At 48.8% G+C, this 25,520-nt stretch overlaps 1 protein-coding gene across 1 annotated transcript in view; it reads right to left on the bottom strand.

The window, feature by feature from the left end:
• Positions 1 to 25,520, bottom strand: part of LOC144111878 (uncharacterized) — a 137,961-nt gene that overhangs the window by 13,928 nt on the left and 98,513 nt on the right. Inside the window, exons 25-27 of the mRNA XM_077644906.1 lie at positions 24,969 to 25,450; positions 7,913 to 9,113; positions 766 to 951 (exon numbers count right to left, since the gene is read on the bottom strand). Coding sequence (XP_077501032.1) covers positions 766 to 951; positions 7,913 to 9,113; positions 24,969 to 25,450 — 1,869 coding nt within the window. The remainder of the gene's footprint in view (positions 1 to 765; positions 952 to 7,912; positions 9,114 to 24,968; positions 25,451 to 25,520) is intronic.

Below are 25,520 nucleotides of genomic sequence, written 5' to 3'. Positions count from 1 at the left end.
TACGATGTGATGTGACAAATCTGCATTAGTAGTATTGGCTTCACATTGTGCTGTAACAATTTCGCTTTTATAATCATCCCCTCTGCAGTGTGCCTTTGAATTTGATTTCACGGGTTCCAGGGCGGAGGCATTGGACACACAGAAAGCAGGGCTCTTGCTGAATGAGAGCTATAACCAAGAACTGCACACTTTCACTGCATCAGTAAACGCATGCCTTCCCGGAACAATTCCTTGAGGAGTTCACAGCCAGAATGTGCCCCTGAACAGATTCAAAGTTGGTACACTGCCCCAGATCATGATCACACCGCCATCATCATCCTCGTTTTACGCCCACTGCACGTCAACGGCCTCCACCGGATGCCTCCAATCAGCTCTGTCCAGTGCAAGCCGCAGCCATCCTGATCTCACCTGGCCACCCGGCTACTGAAAGTGCAACGAAAGAGCCTGGCCGAAATAAAGGAAAGGAAATGGATATGGGCTGGGCATGTGAATGCAGAGGACAACTAACCGACGGTCCCTTAAACGTAACAGAGTGGATTCCAAGAAGCGTAACGAGGGTAGCTCCTAGGTTACACTTACTGTCTTTTGGAATCCACTCTGTTACCCTTAAGGAACCATTGGTTACTCGTCCCCTGCATTCACACATGCCCTGCCCATATCCATTTCCTTTTCTTGATTTCAGCAGCCAGGATACCATCTATTCCACAACCCACGCCCTTTCGTCGAGGCCTCGGCACGAAGTGCTCCAAGAGCCAACTCCCTCACCCATGCACTCGTGGGTAGTCAGCAGGGGATGCAGGAGATCATCCACCAGTGGATACAAGTTCCCGTCGAAGCAGGGCAGAGGTCCGAGCTTATCCAGCACCGTTTTGCAATATGACAGGAGTGTGTCGCTGAGCTCATTGGATGGGCACCGGTGCAGCACGTAGCTGATGACATTCCTCACTGGGCCTGCATTCGACATGTACAGACAGTGGGGCGGTTGTTGGCTGAAGGACCAAGCAAAGCCTCTGCGGGCAAGGTCCCCTTCCTATGTCCCCCACTCTAAGCAGAGAACAGTGAAAGGGCATGTTGCAGGACTTATGCCAAAAAGTTGCATCAACACAGCCTTTCAAATATTAATAAGGATAAATTTGGAAAAGCATGCAGTTCATGACCAATAATCAGCCTCAAATATGACAACAGAAGTTATAAAAGGGTTAACATGGCAAACTGAAGGGAAGCAGCTTCCTCAAGTATTCCGTGTGTCGAAAATAGTTTTCTTTTTTTCTACAATCTGCAAAAAGCTGCGATGCACGAAAACATGAAACAAAAAAACAAAAGACCGTTAACATCATAGGATACACTGCATGCAGTGCGCCCAACAAAGACCATTGCATACACCAGAACAAACATCTCAAGAACCAAACATAAAACTATCACTGCACACAACCTGTTTCTGGTCACCCATAACGAATCGCCTATTCCTGTTTGAGAAAGTGTGAAAAAAAAAAGCAATGCTACAAGGGACTTTAGTGTAGACCTTTAAGCCCTACACTAAAGTTGGACAGACAGAAAAACCGGATTTGCCCAGGACTGCAGTGATACTCTGAATCTCTTCTGACGAAGGATCACTTAGTGTTGAATTTGAGACGCTGGTTAGAGCGTACGAGCTTTGAGTCGACCTCTTCACTTGGGAGTGAAACATGAACCACCACTGCAGACTAAGTGTTCAAAACTGGGTTTGCCCTCGAAAGTGCGCAGCGAGGTTTGCGGAGCCTCCTCCAAGCACACACCCCAGAAGCCGGGCGCCGGGCCATGGTTGGCTTGTACCCATTTTTACCGGTGGGTGTTCGGCAGTGGGTTTCGAACCAACCACGTACCTCCCGGAGCTGAAGCGGACGCCCAGACCACTACACATTAAGGTTGAGGACAACTTGTTTCAGTTATAGCTCTCAATAAAAACTGATTCTCTTTGACTCTTTCCAGCTACCCTGATGTTGATATAGCACCAAAACACGTTTATCGCCAAAAAAATTGAATTTGAAAAATTTCTCTGCCAGTTGATTCAAATTCGTGATGTCCTTGCCAAAAAAGGTCGGGTTGCCTGTTTTGAAGCGCATGGCGGAGTAGTGTTGCCTCTGGTATCCGCACCCAAAAATCAGTGCTAACGTGCAAGCATTTTACTTGTGAAATCAGCTGGTGGTGGTGACACTGGTATTATGTTTCTTTGGACTTTTCTACAGCATATATAAGCTTCCTTTACAGTGACAGTGGTCTCTTTGTGATTAGAACATGGCACCCTGCTGATATATAGGACAAGTTTTATTTGTTCAGTTCCTTTAATTAGCAAAACAAGCAAACAATGCTTGCCTGCAGCCAGTTATGTGATACCACTGAATGGCCATGCATATTTTCCACAAATCACATTACTGTGAAAATCCGCTTAGTGAACCATGCTCACACGCGAAGATTACCTGTTCGCCTCAAGGAATTGAACAGCGCGCTGCTATGATCATACGTTGCTGACATCACTGCCACAGGGTGACAGTTATCCTAAGAGAACTGATCACTCCCGCTCCCTTTCAACACAAGAGTACCGTATTTACACGAATGTAAGTCGACTCGAATGTAAGTCGACCCCCCCAAATCACATGTCCGAAAAACAAAAGTTGACGCGAATGTAAGTCGACCCCCCCAATCGCATGTCCAAAAAAAATAACACCGGTGGAGCGCTTCAAAAACGAAAATTTATTGCATAGACGGGCTATTCATCCTCACTTGAGTCATCTTCAGTGGTACTGCTGTCGTCGTCGTCGCCGCTGCGATCCCACAGCACATCGTCCTCCATGGAAAGCCCGCACTTCCTAAATGATGATGATGATGATGCTGGCTATCCCTTTGTATCGGGAGATCAACGGTACTAAAAACCGGATCAAGCCAAGAAGGTAATTAAAAATAAAAATTAAAGAATAAAAACACCTAACATACGCTCATGGCACGTTTTGGTCCCCTGAGCCTTCAAGGAGCGTGACCGTGTCGTGTGCGCCACCAATGTTCCAAACATCGCTTGGTTCGCTCAACCAGCTTCCATTGCGGTGGCTCGTCGGGTCGGTGAAAATCGAGTGCTATTGCTAGTGCCCCGAGGCTCTTGGATCCGCTGATCGCGTCAAGCGGCATGGGGCCTACTGAGGAATTGTCCTGTGCATTCGAAACCGACGGGTGTAGGCCTGCACATTCCAACACGATGTGCTCGACGGTTTTATCAGCGCCTCCGCAAGGTTCACACATCGTGCTCATACCCTCCGTGTACTTTGCTCGAAGACATCGGGTGCGAAGCACACCGCTCCTAGCTTCGCACAACAGTCCACTGCCCCTAGTGTTGTCATACAGGGGCTCTTTTTTGACCTTCGATTTCCCTTGTTGGTAAACGGCCAGGGCTGGCTTCTCGCGGGCCGTCTGCTGCCAACGACGCTGCTCCTCGCATCGCACTTGTTCTCGAATCTTTTGCCGTCCGTTGGGTTGGAAACTTGAAGTGGGGGGGGTACCACTCCGTATTTATCCGCCAGACTCCTGGTCGTACGACGGGCCCACTTGGTGTTGACACACCTCAGGTGGACATACTTGAACACTTCCTGCGCCCAGCAGCCATCCTGCATTTTGCTAAGACGACGCTCATAGCTCAGTTTGGCTACGGCTTCCCGTGCCTCAAAAGAGGACCACCCCAGATCACCCTGACCCGCCTCGTTCGGCCCACTGCCGTGAGCTCCCATGGCCATTCGTCCCACCTCTCTCTGCCGCATCTCCAAACCTTGGCGAGTCACGGAGGATAAACAGATGACTGCGTTGCTGAAGGTAAGGCCTGGCACCGCCACTGCCTTCCATAGCGATCAGGTGACTTCAAAACGGTCGAAAGCCCATAAGGCACGTGAGCTCAGGAAAGCCCGTCGTCTGATGGCCTTCGTCTGGAGTTGCTTCTCGAAATCCTCTACATAGATGCAGCCCGCCGAGATTTCTATTCCCAGGTATCTGTAAGACGGCAACCAAAGGACACTGTTGTTCTGAAGATGTGGGGTCTCTTGTCCACTGTCCTCGGACGACTCTGGCAGGAATCTGACTGCTGCAGACTTCATGGCGTTGAAACGGAGCCCGAGGCCATCGCCCTCAGATGAGCATATGTCTAGGAGGCTCTGGAGATCTCCCGTGTTGTCCGCAAGCAGTACGTTCTGAAGATGCAGAGGTGGGGTCTCTTGTCCACTGTCCTCGGACGCCTCTGGCAGGAATCTGACTGCTGCAGACTTCGTGGCGTTGAAACGGAGCCCGAGGCCATCGCCCTCAGATGAGCATATGTCTAGGAGGCTCTGGAGATCTCCCGTGTTGTCCGCAAGCAGTACTATATCGTCTGCATACAGGAGGGCTGGTAGCCTGCGAGTACGAGTGGCGCCATCCCTCATGTAGGTGAGGCTGAACCCAACTCCGCTCTCCACAAGGCGCTGCTCCATCCCCGAGATAAACAACATGAACAGGATTGGCGACATAGGGCAGCCCTGACGCAATCCCCTAGACACGCTGATTGGCCTGGTGGTTGAGGCCCCCCAGTGGATCACAGCCTGGGTTTCAGTGTATAAAGCCTTCACCAAGTGTAGTAGCGGTTCTGGGATAGCCTGTGCCTCCAGGACCTCCCACAGTCGATCGTGCTTCACTGAGTCGTATGCCTGGGCTATATCCAGAAAGCCCAGTACCAGCTCTCACTTCTCTTTGGCGGCGATCTCAATTGAAGATGTCACAACGAAAAGGTTGTCTTCCAGTCGGCGATTGGGTCGAAAGCCATTTTGCAGTTCGCCCAGAATTTGAGCATTTTCCGCTCATCTCTGTATGCGAGCTCGCAGAATGTGGCAAAACAAGCGATACAAAGCAGATGTTATTGCAATGGGTCTATAGCTTTTCAAGAGGGCCTTGTCTCCTCCTCTCTTTAGTACCAGCTGTATCCTTGAGCACCGAGCAGTGTCTGTGGTCATTACATAGTTCAAGGCTTCCCTGAGCTGTTCCCGTGTTCTTTTCTCCATCTTTTTTATTAGTAATGGTGGTATGCCATCCAGCCCTACTGCCGAGCTTCGCGCCACGTGTCGCAGTGCTCGCTTCAGCTCCCCCTCTGTGACTGTGTCACATCCCGATTTGACAGGTGGGCTTGCGGGTGGTAGTGCTGCACTATCCTGGCCTATCAGGGATTGGAACTGGTGGGCCATATGTGTTTCAATGCAGCCCAGGAAGGCTGCTTCCACGTACTCCTCCCCTGTGGTTGGTTCTCGCAGGGTCACCGTGTCAGCTTTAGCCACTGGCTGAAGTGTCTCTCTGGGTAAAAAAGGCAATAACTGCAGTAAAAGCTAGCCGGCCAATCCAGAAGACATAGACCTAAAGCATGGTGGGACAAAGAGGTGTCCAATGCCCTAAAGCAACGTAAAGTCACTTGTAGAGAGCTTCGACATGCCACACTGTGGGGCACACCTGAAATAATAAATAGGCTGTGGGAGGCATACATTGAAGCGAAAAAGCATATGGTCGCTTTGGTACAACAGAAGATGCTGGCAGTTAACAGAAAGCTCCTCCATGAAATAAAATCAGCTGGCAGAGATGGCCCAGCGAAATTCTGGCGATATATCCAGACCACGACCGCACCGCGACATTGCGTGGAATGGCCGCCCAAGCGGAAATCACCCACCCGCACACAGCCGCCAGGGAGGCTCTCTTCACGCTCCCCGTTGGCGTATGTTCCCGCCCTTCTGCCGCCAGCCACTCGTACTCACGCCGGAGCAAGTCCTTGAATGGCTTGTTAATGCCAACGTCTAGCGGCTGCAGCTGCCCCGTCAGACCGCCAGGAATCACCAGCATATCTGTATCTTCTTTTCGGAGCTCTGCCTTCACTTTCACGGTAAGGTGGTCGCGAAATGAGTCCAGCACGAGGAGGTTCGGATTGCGATTTTTGAGGGATGCCCCTGGCCTCAAAAGCCACACCCGACGGTACCAATCAATAACTAAGTCGTCCGTCATAAAGCCTTTTTCGTTCACTCGCACAATCACACCATTCGGGAACATTTCCTTTGGCATAGTTTTTCTTCTGAAGAGGATGTACGGTCGGAGCTTTGTGCCATCTGCCAAGCATGATAGCATAACAGTGAACCGAAGTTTCTCGTTTCCTGTCATGAGAAGCTTAACCTCGCGAGCTCCCCTCACGCTCACTGTTGTGTTGCTCGTCATGTCGAAGTAGACGGGAGTTTGGTCCGCATTGCCGATTTGGCCGAGCAGGTATTGCCGCGAGTCGCGGAGCTTGAGGTAGTGCCTATGGAAGGCGAGAACTTTCTCCTTGCAAGCAGCAGGCAGCTTCTGGCATACACTAGTACGCCGACGAAGAGAGAAGCCAGCCCTCTTCATAAATTTCGAAGCCCAAGCCCTGCTGGGTTTGAAGTCTGTTCGGAGTATTCCAGCTTCCGCAGCAAAGACCCGGCCTTGTTGCGTGAACATTTCGCATGTCACTGGAAGGAACCGATCACGTATTTCGGTGACATACGCTGCAAGCTTGACCTCCAGCTCCAGAAAGCGTCCCGACTTCGGCCCACGGAAACCTCTTCGCTTGGAGTCGCAATAGAAAATTTTGTCTCGCTGCTTCCGCCACTCCCGCACCAACCGTTCAGAAACGTCGAACTTGCGGCCCGCCGCACAGTTGTTGGTTTCTTCGGCGTAAATGATGGCCTCCCTCTTGAACGCTGCAGTAAATGAGCGCCGAATGCTTTTCGAACCTGGAGAGCTCATGGCAAAGCAAGCTGCCTGCAGTCGAGTCAAAAGCATCGGCTCTTCCAGCACACATCGGCATTCCCCAGAAGCGCCGCTAATTTCGACCACCTGGGGATCTTTAACCTGCTGTACTGACATCGCACAGCACACAGGCGCCTTTGCGTTTCGCTTCCATCAAAACGCTGCCGCCGCGGTCAGGTTCTAACCCGGGTATCCTGTTCAGTAGCACTGAACCATCGCGGTGGGTAACGGTGCAGTGCGCAGTAAAAATAAAAAATAAAAAATCCTGGCCAAAAAGCACGCGGAATACCTGAATGCTACGCTTGGAGCCATAGAGCAAACAAAAACTTCTAACATCGCAGTAGCGTCCCTGATAGATTGTTTTTCTTTTTATTGGCAGTGCAAGGTTTCGTTTCGATTGTAAGTCGACGCCCCCACTTCAGAATTTTAAATTTCAAAAAAAGGGTCGACTCACAATCGTGTAAATACAATCGTGTAAATACGGTAACACTGCGCCAGCACTTCTAGCAACATACAAGTTTTTAGGAGTTTATGAACATAATTACAGCAAACATATTTTTATACCTATACTGCAGTGTACTGTTTACAGTAATAAAAATATTCACTGTAAAAGAAAACTGTAGTACTGGTTGTGTGCCGACTAATATTGACATGTGCACTACTTTGACACGCCTCCATGATAACAGTTTATATACCGCAGCGCCGAGTGCAATTGTTTCAGTTCATGCTAGCTTATCGCTGACAGCAGCCAAGCTGTGCTGACACTCATTTGTACTTTGTTAATGGAATAAAAATATTCCTTCAGCGTGTTTCACTGCCACTGCCTTGGTTCCTACCTGCACGGAAGAACACCACAAAACATTTAAGATATGTGGACATGCACTCAGGGCCTGACTCCTCCCAATTGGCTCACTCTAAAAGGCTTGGCAGCCAAAACAATTTTTCTGCAAGTGCGTCCTAACTGTGAGTATGCACACTCTTCCAGTAAAACACAATGTGCCTGCCTATAGTTCCATCCATTTCAGGCAACTACCACTGCCGAGTTTCAAGGCATAAGTGGAAATAGTGCTTCGAGCAGTGCCAGTTCAGCTTACTACTGCAGATGACGAATCCAGTTCCTTACCTGGTGACAGGGCATCAAACAGACCAGGCCAGGCACCCACTGCTGAGGCCACCAGGAACGAAGCCCGGTCAGAGCGCATGAGCTCCCAGATCATGTCACGGGCCACTGCACGCTCACCCAGGCTGCGGCACAGCGCAAACATGAACCGCACGTATGCGGCCTGTGGCAGCAGACTTTTTGGCTGCCAGATGCTACAAAAGCGGGCTATCAGCACGAACAGGAGTGCCGCCTGCCGATCCGGTGCGGCATGCGCCATAGCGATGAGCAGCAGATTTTCCATCTTGGTGAACAAGGGGGCCTTGCACTTCCCCTGGCAGAACTTCACGATGAGGTTTGTCTTGCACCTGCTCAGCAGGGTGAGGACGGCGCACAAGAACGTGTTGTGCTCAGTATTCGACACGAGCACCGCCACAGAGTCGGACTGCTCGGAGAGTGAGGCCAACGTCCTGAGCTGGTCCAGAAAAGCCCTCACTTCCTTGGAAAGAGAGATTTCGGACAACGCCAACTCCCCCAGCTGAGCATGTGCAGGACTTTGCAGGAATTGCATGTATGCAAATGCTTCTTCACGCTTCCCTTCCTGTACCTCTACCGGTCTAGGCAAGCAGCTCTTCTCAATGAGCCGTGGGACCAGGGTGGGCGATGCTTCCTGTACCTCTACCGGTCTAGGCAAGCAGCTGTTGTCATTCAGCTGTGAGGCCGGGGTGGGCGATGCTTCCTGTACCTCTACCGGTCTAGGCAAGCAGCTGTTCTCAGTTAGTTGTGGGGCCAGGGTGGGCGATGCTTCCTGTACCTCTACCGGTCTAGGCAAGCAGCTGTTGTCGGTCAGCTGTGAGGCCGGGGTGGGCGATGCTTCCTGTACCTCCACCGGTCTAGGCAAGCGGCTGTCCTTGCTAAGCCGTGGGGCCGGGATGGGCGATGTTTCCTGAACCTCTACCGGTCTAGGCAAGCGGCTGTGCTTGCTCAGCCGTGGGGCCGGGATGGGCGATGCTTCCCTGCTAAGCCTCTCTGGCACGCTGTGTGGAGGAGTGAGTGGGGACGTTAGAGAGACTATTTCTGGCCTGCTGCGTTTTCTGCAAACTTCTTCCTCTTCTTCCAATCCATTAAAGGGGCCACCCTCACTCATTTGGTGAACCGAGTGCCGTCTCTTTGTCGGCGGCGCCACCTCCAATGGCCGTCCATTGTGCATTTCGTCATGTGAATGCTGGAGAAAACAGAGGTCAAGTTAGTTTCGACACCACCAAATGCTGAAGTAAATGAATAAAGTAAAAATGTTATAAACTAGCGGCAAATAAAATTTTGCTGTTGATGCAAGCAGAATTATTATGATGATGATGATGATGATGGATTTTTCTGGCACAAGGGCATCTCCCACGAAACACAAGAAGTGCTACGCAACATGTAACAAATGTCTACTAAAGTATACGGTAATGTCTAGTACAAATTTATTTTCAGATGTTCTCTAGACAATGAGGCAAAAAGGGGTGCTATATACCTGCTGATGCTCCGCCAGAAAAGATCTAGAAAACTTCTTCGTAAGAACTCGCTCAGAATTTAACATATTTAGGCATTTTTATTTTTTGAAAATGGCTGCTTTCATGAAGCCTGTAGACTCAATATCAGTATGCTACATATTTAGAGCCCTCTAGAATCAACCAGTGGGATCCCAGTAAAAAAAAAGGGGGGGGGGGGTCCAGTTGAAACCAATGGATCGAAAACCAATTGTGTTTTCGCCACCCATTGGGCTCCACCAATTGAGTCCAAATGGTGCTTCCAGTTAGAAATAATTGGTTCACCCAACCAGGCCGAATGGACCACCAATTGAACGCAATTGCCATACCTATTTGACTCAAATGGTTTGAACTGGTCAGCAAAAAAAAAAAAATATAGAATTATATTGGAACCAATTGGCCTTTATTCTATGACTTCTGTGAGACTGCTGCCAACATTTCTACAAGGGACCTGAAATTATAAATACATGCCGTTAGGAAAACCAAGAGAGACTAGCAAGTATGCATTACACACAGAGAGTCAAACGCTGTGTACCAACACAAGTTCTTGACGTATATCCACAGAGCACACTTTTTCAGTCACTAATATACACCACCGATGAGACCGTCTAGCTGGAGCCAGTGGCGAGTGAACATTAAGCGAAGTTATCTAATTTAAGAATGCCCACAGTGATGGTGGAAGTGATGAAAATAATTCAAGAGATTAAGCTATTAATATCTCTTTTACAAGAACACAATTAGCCTAGCATTCTGTTTTATAGCCAGCTAAACATATACACAGAATGAAGAACATCAGTCACTTACGCACAGACTTTCCAATTGGATTGTCCAGTTGGAACCAACTGGAGCTTCCAGTTGGGACATCAACTTCCAATTGGTTTTCTTGGTTCCAACTGGAAGCCCCAATTGATTTAAAATGGTTACAGTTGGGCAACCCAACTGGAAGTGCCAAAATCAATTGGAAACTCAAAAACCAGTTGGGTAATCCAGTTGGAAAGCAGAACCAATTGGAATGCCCAGCTGGAACTCGGGAAACCAAATGGACTACCCAGTTGGATTCATGAGTCCAACTGGCTGACCAATTGGATCCAAATGGTTCCAATTGGAACCAAATGGTATGCCCAACTGGACCCATTGTTTCTTTCTTTTACGGGGCTATTTCATTAGGTTTAGTGCTCATGCTTTTTTTAGAGCTGCAGATTTTGTTTACTCAGATATTTGCAGTATAGCTTGAACTGTAAAGGGCAGGCAGCTGCCCTTTGCAGCATAAATACACATGCAAATGAGGCAAGAAAACCCGCTTCGTCAGTCTCTGCCATAGTTTATTATATAAGTGTCCAATAAAGAAAGCTGAATTGCTTGGCATTAAAACTGGAAGTAGCAAGATGCTTGCTTTGCAGGGGCCACCTTCCAAATTTCTCTTACACTGAGAAGTTTCATACCTGCATACGTTCTCGAGTAGACTTCTCGTCAGAGAAATTTTTAAAACATTGAGTGGAAAGTGTATATTTAGAAAAGTTTTCAAAACATTGGTGAATAAACCTCTATTATCAGTATGTTTTTAAAATGTCTGTGAATAAACCTCTTTTGTCAGTGTGTTTTTAAAACGTTTGTGGATAAGCCTCCATTATTTTATGAGATGTTTTTTAAACATATCAATCTAGAGTTGGACGCGGCTAATGTTTGGAGTTGTTTGAAGACGTTTTATAGAAGTTATGTGTTTCATCGGCTGTGACCAAAGAGCGCCATGGCACAGGGTACTTTTCTTCGACTCAAGGTAGGGTCAGACACCCATTTCCCAAGCACTGCACCCTAAAGAAGCCGAGCACCAGGCAGGGGAAAGCTTGAACCCACTGCATCACCGGTGGCTACCCGGCGGCACTGGGGATCGAACCCCACACCTCCCGCATGCGAGGCAGATGCTCAGACCACTAGGTCACCGTTGCGGTCTGCAAGCAGAATCGCATGCAACGGTGCCAAATTACATCATGCACGAAAGCCATTAAACAGTGACTAGGTTGGAGATCCATCAAACGTCCACGCTCTGTGCAGGAAAGAAAAAGGTGTTGGGTTCTTGACCAGAAGACCAATAAAGGCTGCAACATTCACAATCCTCCAAGTATGGGAGGGCGGCAGACATCTTAAACAAGCTTAAAGGGACATCAAAGGCAAACTGCATTTCAAGTTCTGGAGCAATTTTTGGAGCAGAAAAATATTCATTTTGGAGAACCTTTGTATCAGAACGGTAATCCTGGAGCAACCCGGGAGCAGCACAAATGGAATAAAAGGAGTCACCCAAAAGATTTTGTTCCTAATGAGATAAAGTTCAGCCATGTGTAGCTAGAAAGAAAAAACAGCTGTTGAAAAAAGTGACAAAAAATTTTATTAATCCTGACACTGTCTTGCACGCGAGTTCAGCCAAGCATGCTTGACTAAATGTCTGAAGAACACGCTCACTAGAAACATTCTTTTTTTTCATTGGCTCAATTTAAACCTGGTTATAAAGAAATTAAAAAAAGTGGGATTTTTCGTTACTTGCAGTTTCTGCGAGAACAGTCGAAAGCACACTGCATAACTGAAACTAAAATAAGAAATAAATGTAGGTGAAATCATATTGAAAATGTTTACAAAAACAGCGTTACTCGAAGTAAGAAACACGGAGAAACGTTTCGCGATCGCGCTAACTGCGGCAGCAGCCGGCACCCCCGCCGCGGCTCACGCAATGCTGCTCCGCGTGGGGTGGGGAGGGCGGGTAGGGGCACCGCGGCCTCGCCGCAGAGGCACATGCTTCTTCCTGCATGTTCCCTCTCTCGGTTATCCTCTCGGTTATCCCCTTGCTGTTGCCCCTGGAAACGAACTCCTCACCTTGCGTTGCCTGTGCTCTCCACCGTCCCCGCTCCCAATGCTTGAGAGCTATCGGCATCGGAATCACACGAGCAGCCACGCGGCAGCGATGGTCGTGCACTGCTTGTGTCTTTTCCTTTTTTTGCTATGACCTATTATTTTTTCGGTGCTTTTGAGCATGAACTGTTGTAATGCCACGTAGCATGACGTTCCAAAAGAGAAAGTGCCAGAGATGCACCGATGGCGCTGGAGCATGGCACGTTGTGTCAACTGCAGCCGCTGGCTGCAATTGGCGTTCGTCTTATGTCGGTGCTTTATCGTCATGAAACTTCTGCGTGGTTCTGCCAAATTTCGAGTGGCTCAGCAGCACTAGCTAACAGAGAGATGGCGTAGCCAGTTCGTTGCACCAAGGTCAACCACCGCAATACCTTCGTTACATGGAGGTCTGAAATACATGCGCTTCAATGCAGGTGCTGGGGAATTCAGAAACTTCATAGTATCGAGAAATTCACTATATGGAGGTTCATTACGTTTAGGTTTAACTGTATCTCAATGCTTCTTGGAATTTTTTTACTAATTCATCAAGCTCGCGAAGTGCATCAGCAAGGCTGAAATTCCTTGTTCCAACAAAGCTTGACCTTGTTGGGCCTGCTTCAAGCTTTTGTTTCTCAACCCAGAAGATACTTGTTCAGCCCTCTTCAGGGCTGACTGACATGATGCAATTTTTTGATGTAACCGACATGATGCGCAAACATGGAAGAAGGAAAACTTGGGAGAGGCCCTCGTTATCCGAGCTGCACGCCAAAGTGCGCTAGAAATCACGGGCTTTTGCAAGGACTACTGGGAGTCTGCCCGACGGCGTAGCCAATAGTAATGCTAGGCGTAGCGTTGTTGTCTGCTGCAATGCCTGCTGCGCATGCGCAAGCATGCTGATACAGCGGCCAAGAAGGGAGCAGGAGGAGCCAGCTACACAAATGATGTAACTGCCTCTCCAGAGTTCTTTCCTTCCTCTATGTGCGCGAATAAACTGGCTGCTAAATTATACCACGAGTATAGTGAACTAGAATACTTTCTAGTGGCACGACCGGTGGCTGCTGGGGCCAGATCGGCTGAAGCGAGTTGACACTGACGGCCGCCAGGGGCGCTGCTGCGCCTTTTCCTAGCCTCCGGCGCGCACGTTGGCAGCACATGGCAATGCGGTGTGTGATTTAGCTCGCTTCGCGCGCGCGCTGTCACGCAGTTAATTTTACTTTAGCGTTCGTATCTTGCTGTTAAGTAGGGATAGCAGTGAGCAGGAACTATGTAGCATCAGTGTCAGGGAATTTAACGAAGTTATGGCAACAAGAAGAACTGATTCTCACTGTTTTGCTCCAGGCTGCCGCACCGGCTACCCGGGCGCGCCTAAAGCATCGTTGTTTGCCGCACCAAGAGACGACGAGTTGCGAGGGAAGTGGGAGCGGAACATGCGAAGGGACGACAAGAGCCTCAGGGAACTATCAGCAGTGTGTGAGCACCATTTTGAAGCCCACCTCATATTGCGCGACTACGTTCACGTAATCGACGGCGTTGAAGTGCATATACCCAGAGGCAAGCCGTCGTTAGCTCCCGGTGCCATTCCGACGCTGCTGCCTGGGTGTCCAGCCTACCTCTCTGTTAAAACCCCTAAACAGAGGACTGAAAGGAAAAGATCTGCTTGTCAAACAATTCCACCACGAAGCAAGAAGCCGTGTCAGGACGTGAACAGCGCTGACAACGAACATCAAGAGCCGGGAGAGCTGGCTGCTACAGAATCCTCGCCTTTCTCGTTTCAGTCGCTCCGTGGACTCGCTCCTTCGACGAGCTGGTGCCGCTTCGAGGACGAACGTTTCGGGTTAATTTTTGCGACGTCTTTGAAAATGCAAGCAAGGCTTGTGATTACGCATGAGCGAGCTGTGGTTTTCAAGCCTGTCGGAGGCAAAGTTTGTGCTGACATTTATTACCAAGGAGTGATGTGCACAGAAAAAACAGTTGCCTCTGTTGGCGACGCTGCAGCTGTACTGCAGGATGCCGAAGCAACTTGTGTTTGCAAGGGAGCAATGACGGATGATGAATATAGGCAGGTGTTACCGAACTTGACGGTGAAACTTCAGGCAGCAACATGCAGCAACGGACTCTGCGTCTTCAGCATAAAGTGCTCCCGTCCGTTGGTAAGTAATTTTAAGAGACTTTCATGTACTAGTCTCGTATGTATGTATTCTTTATTCCAGCATTTAAACAGTTGCGTTTTTTTTTCATCGACAGGACTTATCTGCCCAGAGTGCAAGTCGCATCGAAAGTTATTGCTGACCCGAAAGTCGAGCTTAAAAGCCCGTGTGTCCAAGAAAGGAGCTCTTGCTCAGCGTCTAAAACTTCAAAGGCAGAAGACAAAACGTTTGAAGACCAGTGCCACTGCATTAAAGGGCCAACTGAAAGCAATGGCAGCTAAAAACAAAGACATCAATGAGAAAGAATTTGCCTCTAGAATAGAAAGTCTCCCTCCAAAACAGCGTGAAGCAACACTTCACATGTTTAAATCTGCTTCAAGAAAAAGCACAAAAGGCATGCAGTATTCTAACGAATGGGTCCTGGAGTGCCTCATAATGAAAATGAAGAGTGCCAGGCTTTATGAGCACCTGAGGAAGGAAAAGATACTGTCACTCCCGAGTAAAACAACTCTACGCAAATATTTGAAATCCTACAGAACAGGGTTTGGTTTCTGCCCAAAGATCTTCAAAGTCATCAGTGAAAAGACGGCCACAATGGATGAATATGCACGCCACGGTGGAATTATTGTCGATGAGATGAAGCTCTCTCAGCATCTTTCTGTGACAACGGCTGGCCACATAGATGGTTTCGTGGATCTCGGCAAGTTTACATCGACTGAGGACAAACACACACCATGCGATCACGGAATGGTTCTGGTTTTCGTACCGTTTGTTGGAAAATGGACCCAAATTCTTGCAGCATTTGCAACAAGAGGGAACATTTGCGGCAGTACCTTAACGAAGATCATGATTGAAGCCATAATTTTGGCAGAAAAAGCAGGGCTGAAGGTTGAGTTCGTAACATCAAACGGAGCAAGTTGGAACTGACGGATGTGGACATTAATGGGCATCAAGGCATCTTTGGACCACATTAAATGCAGTGCACCACATCCTGTAGACGAGCACCGTCAACTTTTCTTCATGTCAGACTTCCCTCACCTCATAAAGTGCCTTCGAAACCGGCTGTTGAGCTTGGATTTCCAAACACCAAAGGGCCAAGTAAGTATTTGCCAAAGCGGCATGCTTAACTGTTTTCTGTAATTTTTGTTCCAGTCATTCTAACTGGCAGTAAATAATTACTGATTTGCCTTACCTGCAGGTGACAATGCGAACTATTCGAAAAGCTGTGGAGCTGGACGGAAGCAATGTTACCCTGCAGGCTATGCATGCATCACATCCAGCCATACGAACCCTAACAATTTCGAGAAAATGAGAGTCTCCTTTGCGTTCCAGCTCTTCAGTGAAAAAGTAATTCATGGGCTTCAGCTGCAAAAAGCCATGTTAGAGCCTCTGTGCGGCAGCATAACAGCGACAGTTCACTTTTTTGAGTAAGTATTGCATATCATAGAATGATAACTCCACTACTCCAGGTACAAAGAAAATGCCTTATTTTGTCAACCTAACCTTCAACCACAGCCTAGATCAAACTGGGACTAGCCTGCCTGACAACAAGTCTCACTTAATACAGTGTGCTATAGTGAACTGGTGCACGACCACATGACTAACTGAACGCTTTATTATTTATGTGTCGTAAATAAGTTAAATACCTAAGTGTGATTGAAATTGAACATTAACATTGCTCTTGCAGGATCATTCATGGTGTTATACAAGTCATGACGTCACGCTTTCCAGCTGAAGCACTGCGTCCGAACTCTGCATCGGCCGACAAGTTGAATTCTTTTCTGTCGTTTCTGTCAGAGTGGGAACGCCACACAAATGGGCAGCGGGGCTTTCTAAGCCAGTCCACAGTAACTGGACTGCGTGTAACTCTATGCAGTACCTTGTCGCTGTTGAAGTATTTGACTCAACACATTGGTTTCAAGTATGTAATGACAAGCAGGGTGAGCCAAGACCCCGTGGAACATCTTTTTGGCATCGTCAGACAGTCATCGGGATGCAATACTCATCCTACACCTCAGCAGTTCATTGCTACAGTGAACTGTCTCAGCTTCAGCAATCTTGCACACTCTGTGTCAAGAGGAAACTGCGAGCCTGCTGTTTTAAGTTCACTCTTGAATGCAGATGCTGGTGAGCAGGACACTTGCACTGGGAGGGAGAAACTCATTGACAGATTTCTCGATGCCGGAAACTTGGATGCAGCCGACGCCCTGCTCACAAAAGCTGTGCCTGACCATTCTTCCATTGTTGTGGCATCAAGCGACTGCAGGCTAACCTTTTACATTGCTGGTTACGTCGCGCGAAAATGCGTTCTAAAAACGGGTTGTGAAAGGTGTCTTAACCTTCTTTTGCTCACCAAGGAGGCAGCGGACAATTTAAACATGGCCGAGCTTGTCCGTTTAAAGGAAAATGGTGGGTTACTTTACCCTTCAAGCAAGTTGTTTAAATTTGTGGCTGACCTCGAAGAGTCATTCACAACCTGCTTTAGCCTTTCAGAGCTGCACTCTGAAAGTGTGCTTGATGTTTTGGACCTTGCTAAGCAAAAGCAGCAAACTGAGCTTGGATGCCCTGAGCACGCTCATACCATAGCTGCAGAAATAACTGCATTTTACCTAACTACTCGTCTGCATTTTTTCACCAAGAGCATTAATCGAGCCAGCGACAGCAAGCGGCAGGCGTCAAAGCACCTTAAATTGAGTAGGTGCTGAACAAGGCAATGGCAGGGAAGTTGTGGATTTTTGCAAACAAGATTTTTTTCTGATCATTTCTGCACTGAAGTCAGTTGTAAATAAAAGCTTCATATGGTGTTCATGTGTACATAGCTGTGACATCAATTTTATAATTATTACTACATCAAAAACAACACCAAAACTCACATCATAGCAGTAAATCAATCATATTTACAAGACCATTGACTTCTCTGAGCCATATATGAGCTCAAAATGCCGCATAAAATTTAGCTTAAACGGTTTACTTCTGAAAGTGTGTGGACAATAAATGGCTGTGAGTACACACACTAAATGGCATTGCTTTCGGGTCTTGATCTTCAAACCACAGCAATGGTCGCGCAAATAATTTGCTCTGTATGTCATGCTGACCGCTTGTCATTCTGCGATGGTGTTTTGCGCCAAAAAATCACTCTGCAAGTCGGAGTTTAGCAGACGACGCGACAGTAGGAATGTTGTATCCTTGCTTAGGTACGTGGTTTTCAGACGCGTTTCAATAATTAACAAGCCTAGTCACTGTAACTGACAGGCGGAGAACAGCAAGAAGTAATAAATGAGCGATTCTTATTAGTAAATGAGATGAAAAACGCAAGATGACAGACGACCTTTTCAAAACTACGCGAATTCCTGTGCCTATGAAAAGTTGCGGTGGCGCCATCTCATGGCGTCTGTTAGAAAACGGCTCGCCTGCGCCTCGCCACTCGCGCCACTAGAGAGTATTCTAGTACACTATAACCACGAGCCAGCCCACAAGTGCTCTGGGTTGCCAACTGCAGAGACATTTTAGTAGGTTGCCAACTGAAAGCCAGTATGGTTCCAAGAATATTTGTGACAGCGACTTCTTTTTAGCGCAGCTAAGGAGCAATATTGATCAATTTTCCGCTTTTGGAGCAGAATTGCGCAGCAAAATGTAAATGTATAAAGCGCAAATGGCGCAACTGGAGCACCAAACAACAGGGAGGCTACTTTTAACTGAAAACGGCACCCTTATAAGCTACAGAAACCATCCAGAAATGATTTACAGGCATCGCCACCACAGGCCGTTTTCGCAAGCAAAATGCGGCATGGTGTCAAGATATGCTTTTCTTATGCACAGATCCCTGAGGGTTGAGTTACACCACCACCGTACACCTCAGAAATATAAATCTTGGAGTATCTTCCCATGAAACACATAACTTCTATAAAACGTCTTCAAACAACTCCAAACGTTAACAGCGTGCAACTCTAGATTGAAACATTTAAAAAACACCTCATCAAATAATGGAGGCTTGTCCAAAAATGTTTTAAAAACATACTGACAAAAGAGGTTTATTCACAAATGTTTTATAAACTTTTCTAAATATACGTTTTCCACCAAATGTTTTAAAAATTTCTCTGATGAGAAGATTACTCCGGAACGTATGCAGGTATGAAACTGCAGGTACGAAACTTCTCAGTGTAAGAGAAATTTGTAAGGCGGCCTCTGCAAAGCAAGCATCCTGCTACTTCCAATTTTAATGCCACGCAATTTAGTTTTTTTTTTGATTGGACACTTATATAATAACCTATGGCAGAGACTGATGAAGCGGGTTTTCTTGCCTCATTTGCATGTGTATCTATGCTGCAAAGGGCAGCTACCTGACCTTTGCGGTTCGAGCAATACTGCACATATGTGAGCAAATAAAATCTGCAGCTCTAAAAAAAGCATGAGCACTAAGCCTGATGAAATCCCACTGGTTGATTTTAGAGGGTTCTAAATATATAGCATTCTGATCTGGTGTCTACAGGCTTCATATAAGCAGCCATTTCCAAAAAATAAAAATATCTAAATATGTTCTTAGAGAGTTCTTACGAAGAAGTTTTCTAGATCTTTGTTGGCGGAGTTTTAGCAGGCATATAACACCTCTTTTTGCCTCATTGTGCAGAGGACATCTTAAAATAGATTTCTTCTAGACATTACCGTATACTTTTGCAGATGTTTGTTACACGTTACGTAGCCCTTCTTGTGTTTTACTCTTGACGGCGCAAGTCCAAATAAAATGGTAAAAAAAGGAATTCCATTTTCAAACCCAATCTGCTCACCAATAACTGCGTTTTTGGCTGACAAACAAAAGAGAACAAAGCCAAAAAGAGGAACCATTAAGTCAATATTTTCCATAAACAAACTTTTAACGGCATTATACTCAGTGTCCCGTTATAACAGCAGGCACAAGCTGAAGATGTCGGCGGTCGTCTTGTTGAGCCGTTCGGTGAGGCCGTTCGTTTGGGGGTGGTAAGCGGTTGTTTTGCGGTGACTGGTGCCGCTTAGGCGCATAACCTCCTGCGTAAGGGCCGAGGTGAACGCTGTTCCCCTGTCAGTTAAAACAATGGTGGGTGCACCATGACGAAGCACAATGTTTTGAATGAAAAAGTTCGCAATTTCGTCAGCAGTACCACGGGGAAGAGCTTTAGCCTCACAGTATCGGCTGAGGTAGTCGGTGGCAACCACAATGTAGCGGTTGCCCAGCGAGGACTCCGGAAATGGGCCGAGTATGTCCATGCCAACTTGGTGGAAGGGAACCTGAGGCGGATCAAAATGCTGGAGTAGGCCGGCTGGCTTAGTCGGCGGCGTCTTGCGACGCTGGCACTCGCGGCAAGTTCTTACGTAACGTTTCACAACTGCAGCAACCCTTGGCCAGTAGTATTTTTGCCGTATTTGTGCCAAAGTTCGACAAAAACCCAGGTGACCAGAAGATGGGTCATCATGGCTCGCCTGCAGGACTTCGTCGCGAAGGGCCGTAGGCACAACGAATAGATAGACAGCTTCTGTTGGACTGTAGTTTTTCTTATACAGGACGCCGTCACATAAACAGAACGGCAACAGCCCGCGCGAAAAGATTCGCGGGGGAGACTGAGCGCTTCCTTCTAGATACTCAATGAGGGGCCGTAGTTTGCTGTCGTCTCTTTGGCGTTGAATGAGGATGGACGTGGAGATAGCACCAAGAAAAACAGAATCGTCGTCGGGGTCAGCTCGGTTGTTCTCGATAGGAGCACGAGACAAACAGTCGGCATCACTGTGCTTCCTACCAGACTTATAGACGATGGTGACATCGAATTTCTGAAGTCGAAGGCTCCAGCGTGCAAGCCGTCCCGAGGAATCTTTGAGGTTCGCCAGCCAACACAGCGAGTGGTGGTCGCTGACGATCCTGACAGGGCGGCCGTATAGGTACGGGCGAAATTTTGTTACTGCCCACACAATGGCCAGGCATTCTTTTTCGGTGGTGGAATAGTTTGCCTCAGATCGTGACAATGTGCGGCTCGCGTATGCGATTACGCGTTCGAGACCATCCTGCCTCTGCACAAGGACCGCACCGAGGCCGATGTTGCTGGCGTCTGTGTGTAGTTCAGTGTCGGCTGACTTGTCGAAGTGTCCAAGGGTGGGCGTACTTTGGAGACGAGTGCGGAGGTCTTCAAAAGCTTGCTGTTGCTCCAGGTCCCAGAAGAATGGTTCGGAATCTTTCGTGAGTCGCGTGAGGGGCTCAGCGATCTGAGAGAAGTTCTGCACAAAACGTCGATAATAGGCGCAGAGACCCAGAAAGCGGCGCACACTGCGCTTATCGGTGGGCACAGGAAAAGCAGCCTCGGCAGCAGTCTTATTGGGGTCTGGGCTAACCCCTTTAGCGCTCACGATGTGGCCCAGAAACTTCAACTCTTCGAAAGCGAAGTGACACTTTTCGGGCTTCAGGGAAAGACCGGCCGACCGAATTGCTTCGAACACAGCGCGCAGGCGTCTCAGGTGCTCTTCGAATGTGTCAGAAAAGATGACAACGTCATCCAAGTACACGAGACAGGACTGCCATTTGAGATCGGCAAGAACGGTGTCCATCATCCTCTGGAAGGTTGCAGGAGCCGAGCACAGGCCGAAAGGGAGCACCCGGAATTCGTTCAGACCGTCCGGTGTAATAAAGGCGGTCTTTTCCCGGTCGCGTTCGTCCACCTCGATTTGCCAATAGCCGCTTTGTAAATCTAGTGATGAGAAGTACTTGGCGTGGCGCAGCCGGTCCAGGGAGTCATCAATACGTGGGAGAGGATAAACATCCTTTTTAGTGACTTTGTTTAAACGTCTGTAATCAACGCAGAACCGTAGGGTTCCATCTTTCTTTGCCACTACAACAACAGGCGATGCCCACGGGCTCGTCGACGGCTGTATCACGTTGTCCTTGAGCATTTCTTGAACTTGGCGGCGAATGACATCGCGCTCCTTCGAAGAGATGCGGTAGGGCAGCTGACATAACGGCCGTTGGTTGGCGTCAACTATAATTCGGTGCTTTGTGAGCGGTGTCTGCCTAACCTTGAATGTCGAGGCAAAGCAGTCGCAGAAAGACTGGATAACGCTTTCCAAGCAGCGTTTCTGGTTAGTTGGGAGGTTTGGGTTCACATCAGTGTTTATGGGAGTGGTCGGTTCCTCCACTGATGCCGGGGCTCCGGACAAAGCGTGCTGTCCCACGAATTCGCTGAGTTCCTCGAAATACGCAATAGCTGTTCTGCCAGGCAAACACTGAGGTTCACAACCAAAATTGGTCACCAAGAGTTCGGTTCGGCCCTTGTCCAGTTCAACAATTCCTCGAGCAACACAGACTTGCCGACCAAGGAGCAGCGACATGTTGGTTTCAGCAATGCCACGAATTTTGGTGCTGTTATCGCACTCTACAGTAACAAACATGCTGGATCTTGATGGGATCAAAACGTGGTCGTCACAGACGCATAACTTAGCCCTGCGTGGCTCGGTATCGTCGTCGACAGGACCTTGGGTGGAAAACGACACGATTAGCTCCAGGAGGTTGATAACGGCACCGTACTCTTGAAGGAAATCCAAACCGAGTATGAGGTCTTTGGAGCACTCGGGTAACACAGCAAAGCAGCCAGGGAAAGTAACACCGCGGATCTGGATTCGCAAGTGCAGACACCGATCGGAGTTACCATGTGGCCACCAGCTGTCCGGATCTGCGGCCCAGACCAAGGGGTCAGAACCTACCTCAAGACCGTGGCTAACCGTCTGCTCATTACCGAAAAATCGGCGCCGGTATCCACGAGTGTGGTAACGTCATGGTTGTCGGCGGATACCGGAATTTCGGGGGAGGCCAGTCGGTCGCAGCACGTCGTCGAGGTCGTCGGGTCAGGTCGTCGTCGGTCGGAGCGTCGCGGCGAATCATCGAGTGGAGGCTCTTGACTTGGTCCAGTAGAGGCAGCCCTACCCCCGGAGGACGCCGTCTTCAGTTTTCCCGACGTGGGGACGTACCTCTGAACTGGCCAGAGGATGACGGGCGGCCGGGCGAAGAGAACCGTCTTGGGGATGGCGATCGGGACTGGCGTCGCTGCGAGGTCGAAGATTGCATGTTTTCATCCAGGTACTGTTCGATATCCCGTGGTCTTTCACCGTAGCGTGGTCGAGGTGCGTCAGGTGGAAACCCCCTTAAACCCATCCTGTGGTAGGGGCAGTGGCGGAGGATGTGGCCAGGCTCTCCGCAGTGGTAACAGAGTGGCCGATTGTTTGGCGTACGCCAAACGTGCGCTTTGTTCATGGGGGGCCTAAACTCCTGCGGCACGGAGGGTGCTGTTGCGATTGGCTCCTGCAGGTATTCCACAGGAGCGATGGGGGAAAAGGCTCGCATTGCTGGCCCAGGACTTCGTAGCGCCTCGCTGTACGTCATAACGGAGAGCACCGGGTGTGGAGCGGGGGGTGGCTGCACAACTCGTTGGATTTCTTCGCGGACCACATCCGTAACGGCAGCGACGCTGACCTGTGGAGCTTCAAAGCGAAGTTTCGCCAGTTCCTCATGCACCAGGCTTCTTACAAGCTCCCAAAGGTCCTCGGCGGGCAGCGACGTAGGCGTGTACTGGGACTGAGAAGCGGCTGCTACAGTAGCCTGTCGTCCGTAGTGGGCGCCCCGTTCCTGTAAAGAGCGTTCGATACTCATTGCCTCCTTGGTGAAGTCGGACACTGTTCGTGGCGGGTCACGGACCAGTCCGGCAAACAGCTGCTCTTTTACGCCACGCATTAAGTGGCGTACCTTCTGGGCTTCGGGCATAGCAGGGTCGGCCCGACTGAACAGACGGGTCATGTCCTCGATGAACATCGCGACGCCCTCGTTCGGCTGCTGTGATCTCGAGCGCAGGGCGACTTCAGCTTTCTCTTTTCTTCGCTGCTGGTAAACGTCGCTAGCAGCTCTCGACGAAAAGCCTCCCAGGTGGTAAAGGAAGCTTCGTGGTTCTCAAACCACGTTTTGGCCGCGTCCTGCAGCGCAAAGTAGACGTTGCGCAGCTTGCGCTCGCCGTCCCACTCATTGAAACCCGCCACTCGGTCAAAGCTGGCCAACCAGTCTTCGACGTCCTAGAAACTGTCCCCGTGGAACGGTGGCGGCGATCGAGGTGCATGAAGGACAAATGGCGGGGCACTCCCGGAGTGCTGACTTGTCTGGCTAGCCACGGTGGATGTCATGGCCCTTACCGGCGCTTTCAGTTGGCCGAACTCGGGTTGTAGGCCTCGCAGGCTGCGGCTCGCCTTGTGGACTGGTGTTGTAGCCACGCGTTGAGAGCTGACGTCAAAGGTGTCCTCGAGGTCAGCGTACATGGGCCATCACCCAGCACCTCCACCAAATATGTCACTGAGAAACGGTTGGCGTAAGCAGGGCTGGTTTACTTGCTTTAATTAGACGCGCAAGACGTTGGAATGCGCAAGGCAGCAGGCAGCATGAGAGATGAAGAAGACGAAGCATCTAGCCCCGAGATGGCTCAAGGCTTGCCAACTGCCAGGAAATGCAGTTTAGCCGCTGTATGGCACCACTAGAGTAGTTAGTAGCGTAGCAATATCTTAGTAGTTGGATCTTGAACTGAGACCTTCAAGCTTTTTAGACAGGAACTTTAGTGTGTATTGATCCCAAATATGCCATTTTTGCAAAATCGAAATTTTTGCACTTTTTGATCATTTCAAGACCCGCGTCTCACCTTAAGGGGTGAAGCTGGTCATAAAAAAAATTTTAATACCTCAGTCACAACTATGAAACTTTCAGGGAACATGTGGTTTAGCCTCCCTATTCCAAATATATGTCATTTAATTTTGTGTAGAGCAAGTAGTTGTGCACTTATGTAATACGTTATGTAAGTTTTTTGCCGAGAGCTTTGAAGGAATTCTGCTGCAGGGAACTTACCAAAATGCATCCCATTGGTTTCTCTTGACATTGAAGAATGCAATAAAAGTAAAATTATCGTCCTATCTATCATAGAACTGGTTACACGATTTTGAAGTCGCCACTGCAAAAACAAATAAAAATTTTTCTTCCAGCCATGAAGTGGCAACTTCAGAACAATATAACTCAACTTCTATGATAGGCGGCAAGTAATTTTACCCTTATTTTATTCCGGTAAACCAATGACATGTCTTTTAGCAAGTTCTGTGCTGAAAAATTCCTAAAAACTCTCGGCGAAAAGCTTACATAAAATATTACGTAAGTGCTCAAGTGCCTGTTTTGCACAAAATGAAAAGACATCACAGAAATCAGCACGAAAAAAAAAACACTTTCCCTGAAGATTTCAGAATTGTGAATTCACTAATTTTTTTTCTAACAGCAACTTCCCGTGAACCGCCCACACACATCAATTGTAGCCAAAGAAAATAAAAACTGACAGTGCAGAACAAGTATACAGCAGCAAATATGGACAGCCAACAGTCAGCAAGTACATGCCAATGGGAGCCTAATGGCCAGCTTCATCGCAACCTGACTTGATTCAATATGAACTGTCAAAACGCAAATGACGAAGGTGTGTTTCTGACTTCACCCACCTGTTCCTGGCCCGGTACTTCCTGCCCCCTGACCAGAAGTGGTGCCACTCCTGATGACTGCTCCTGGCCACATGAGGCACATCTCCTGTCCCTCAGCTCCGTAGGGTGATGCAAGTCTGGCCTAAACCACAGCCCGAGCTCGTTTCTAAACAGCTGCATGTTGTCCGAAATCTGCCCCAATTTTTCTACTATTGCCATCAGCGCCGCCAGCACCGACCCCATTTGCTGTGGCTGCAGTGGGCACTCTTGTCCAGTTGTGGCACTTTGCTCCGCCTCCTCCGACGAACTCTCCTCCCTTGATGGCCTTGCCCTGCTAGGTAAGTGCGCTGCCTCAGCTGGCTGTGTCCCCTCTCGCAGCTGCCCTGTGCCGGAGGCCGTCAACGTTGCAGCCGCGGAAGTCCGCACTGTCATGGGGCAAACCACAGGGAGCTCGGCTCCAAGGTCGCGCTGCTCGGCTGGTGACGCAGCTGCTGCTGGGTGCGCTGCAATCAGGAACAGGAAATGTGTCACCTGGGTTATTTCCAAAATCCCCACCGAGAGCAGAAAACCTTA

The sequence above is a fragment of the Amblyomma americanum genome, unplaced genomic scaffold (assembly GCF_052857255.1).
Source record: "Amblyomma americanum isolate KBUSLIRL-KWMA unplaced genomic scaffold, ASM5285725v1 scaffold_12, whole genome shotgun sequence".
NCBI classification, from domain to species: domain Eukaryota; kingdom Metazoa; phylum Arthropoda; class Arachnida; order Ixodida; family Ixodidae; genus Amblyomma; species Amblyomma americanum.
The sequence above is the reverse complement of the archived record's forward strand: the minus strand, read 5'-3'. Positions and strand labels throughout refer to the sequence as shown.